Genomic DNA, 2,523 nt, shown 5'->3' on the forward strand with positions numbered 1-2,523 from the left:
GGGTGCTTTGATTGCACTTGATGGGCAAATCATAAGGAGTCAAGCTGATTTTGCTGTTTATCTGAAAGTAGATTCATTTGTCGTATTTATATCATTTATTATTCCTTATTTAACAAACTTTTGTGTCTGTCCAGGTGTTGTCGGAGTTGACCGAGGAACAATTCAAGTCGGGAAAATGTTTCTCAGCCGGCTCTTGCTCGGCTGAAGCTGTTGTGTCCAGTGTGAAGAAAAATCTGTGTAGGTTGATGGTGCGACTAGGGCAATGTTTAAACCTTTTATCAGCAAAACTGAATGTTCTATGATAGTGAAGGTATACCAGTAGGTATAAAAATTCATCCTTATTGTCAAAAAGACGAGATATTCAGTCATTGTCAGTTGTGCGAGATTAATATTATTTTGTATGTCCATCTGTTTACTATTCGTCTGTGTGTGTGTCTATGTTTGTAAGTGTGTAAAAGAAAGAGAGAGAGAGAGAGTAGATGTGTGTGTGTGTGTGTGCGTGTGTGTGTGTTGATGAGTGCATGTTCCTGTGTGTGTTTACCATGCTGCAGCAAATTTCTCTTTATGGAGATCAATAAATTGTTGTCTTCTCTGAGCTTAACGTACAGTTGTCTTCTTTTAAGATTTTCTCGTCTGTCCATTTCAATGGGATTTTGTTTGTTTCTTTACCGGGATATATCGCTACCTTAGAATTACAAATTTCTATCTGACATTTTTGCCCGTTTTGAGTCACTGAGATTGTGAGGTCAGAAACCAAATGTACTATCTGCTCTATCAAAATCGTAAGATTGTTCAGTCGTTGTCAAGAGTTTCAAAGAATTTCAATTTAAAAAAGCTTGACATGTTGTGAAACTCCAAATGTTTAAACTTCAAATTTCTCAAAACTATAGGTACTGAGCAGATTGAACATTGTACTTCTAGGGTAGTGACTATGTCCTGTCCCCGTGGTTTTATGCACCCCGCATAATTTAGCAAAATTTGATCATTTTTGGGGCATAATTTCATATTATTTTCCTTTATCATTCTTTGTTAACAGAGTCGCATACTTTCACATTTTTTGGCTCATTTTGCATAATTTCAGAATTTTTCTTGTATAAAACGACGGGGACAGTATGTCGACTGCTCAGTGTAAGAGTTCGTCACACATCTTCCCTCCCCGGGGCAGTGCTATTGACTGATGTTGTCTTTAGGCCATTCCCAAAGGGGGGGGGGGGGGATATTAACATGTTCTTATGCACAGTAAAATTGTAAATGGGTTGATTTATCAGTGTCATGCTCATGCTGTGCCGCAACAACATACAGGGAACTGCTGCTTTTTTTTAAAAAAATTTTTTATACTTCATCCTTACTATTGTCATTTTTCCTCTACTTCTGTTTTATGTTTGTCACTCTCTTGTATTGTGAACTGCTATTTTCGAAGCAAATTTTTTGCTGTTGAGGCTAGAGAGAGGTGAGCAGAGTAAGCTGATTCCCCGTTTGGACTTCTTGGTTGACATCCACCCCTTAGTGCTCATATGACCTTATGCAGTTGTGAGCACCGTAAAACCTTACTAAAACTTTAAAAAATGTGTCACTTTTTCAAATGGCGTTTGGCGGAGTCTCACACCATGCAGTCAATTTGACCTAATGTGTCTGCATATTTATTTGTAAATGAAGCGAATATCTGAACCCCACAACTCTGCCCTGGTACCTTTTCTATTTCCGTTTCAGCTGCTGCCAAGCCTTTTGCGAATCCTCTGTTGAAAAATGGAGCAGCCAAGTCCTGCAGGGTGAGAGTAATTTTTCTAAACGGCCAAGTTTTGTCTTATGTAGTATTTGTATAGTCACACTCAGACGTGGGCTTGAGTCCATCGGATTGAATTACGGTTAACTACACAGTGAGGTTCTCTTCTTCTCCAATAAATACACATTATCAGCTCCTGTTTATTTTGACATCATCATCATCATCCTTGCCTTTTTCACCCTGGATCAGGATATAGACCACGAACAAACACTTTCCACCTTTCCCTATCCTGGGCGAGTCGCTTGATGTCACTCCATGTCTTCCTACTTTTCTGTGCATCCTTTTCCATGACTCTTCTGCCCAGTATTAAACTCCATCATTCGCCACTTTTCAAAATGACCTATAGTGGAGTCTTATACGTGGCAATCGATTTGTTTGTTGATCATACTCCCTGTTTTTTTTGCGGTCACAGAATCCGGTAGCAGAGAAAGCGGCCGTGTGTGTCTCAAGATTCGACCCCACTGCCCCCGGAGCTGTGGTCATGCTGAGGCCTGGGTCAGACCATCAGGTCGGTGAATGACATGCCAGCAATGTCAGCTCGAAACTAGAATTCACATTTTTTTCATCAAAGTGTTTCTTCTTCTTCTTCTTCTTCTTCTTCTTCTTCTTCTTCTTCTTCTTCTTCTTCTTCTTCTTCTTCTTCTTCTTCTTCTTCTTCTTCTTCTCCTTCTCCTTTTCCTTCTCCTTCTCCTTCTCCTTCTCCTTCTCCTTCTCCTTCTCCTTCTTCTTCTTCTTCTCCT

The 2,523-nt window shown here is 39.9% G+C and overlaps 1 protein-coding gene across 1 annotated transcript in view; it reads left to right on the forward strand.

Moving 5' to 3' along the window:
- LOC101853349 (DNA repair and recombination protein RAD54B) overlaps window positions 1–2,523 on the forward strand; it is a gene marked incomplete in the record, with an annotated part of 29,627 nt that overhangs the window by 6,132 nt on the left and 20,972 nt on the right. Inside the window, 2 exon segments of the mRNA XM_013088120.2 lie at window positions 1,711–1,769; window positions 2,196–2,297. Of these exon segments, the coding sequence (XP_012943574.1) occupies window positions 1,711–1,769; window positions 2,196–2,297 (161 nt within the window).

Source organism: Aplysia californica, unplaced genomic scaffold (assembly GCF_000002075.1).
Source record: "Aplysia californica isolate F4 #8 unplaced genomic scaffold, AplCal3.0 scaffold00688, whole genome shotgun sequence".
NCBI lineage: Eukaryota > Metazoa > Mollusca > Gastropoda > Aplysiida > Aplysiidae > Aplysia > Aplysia californica.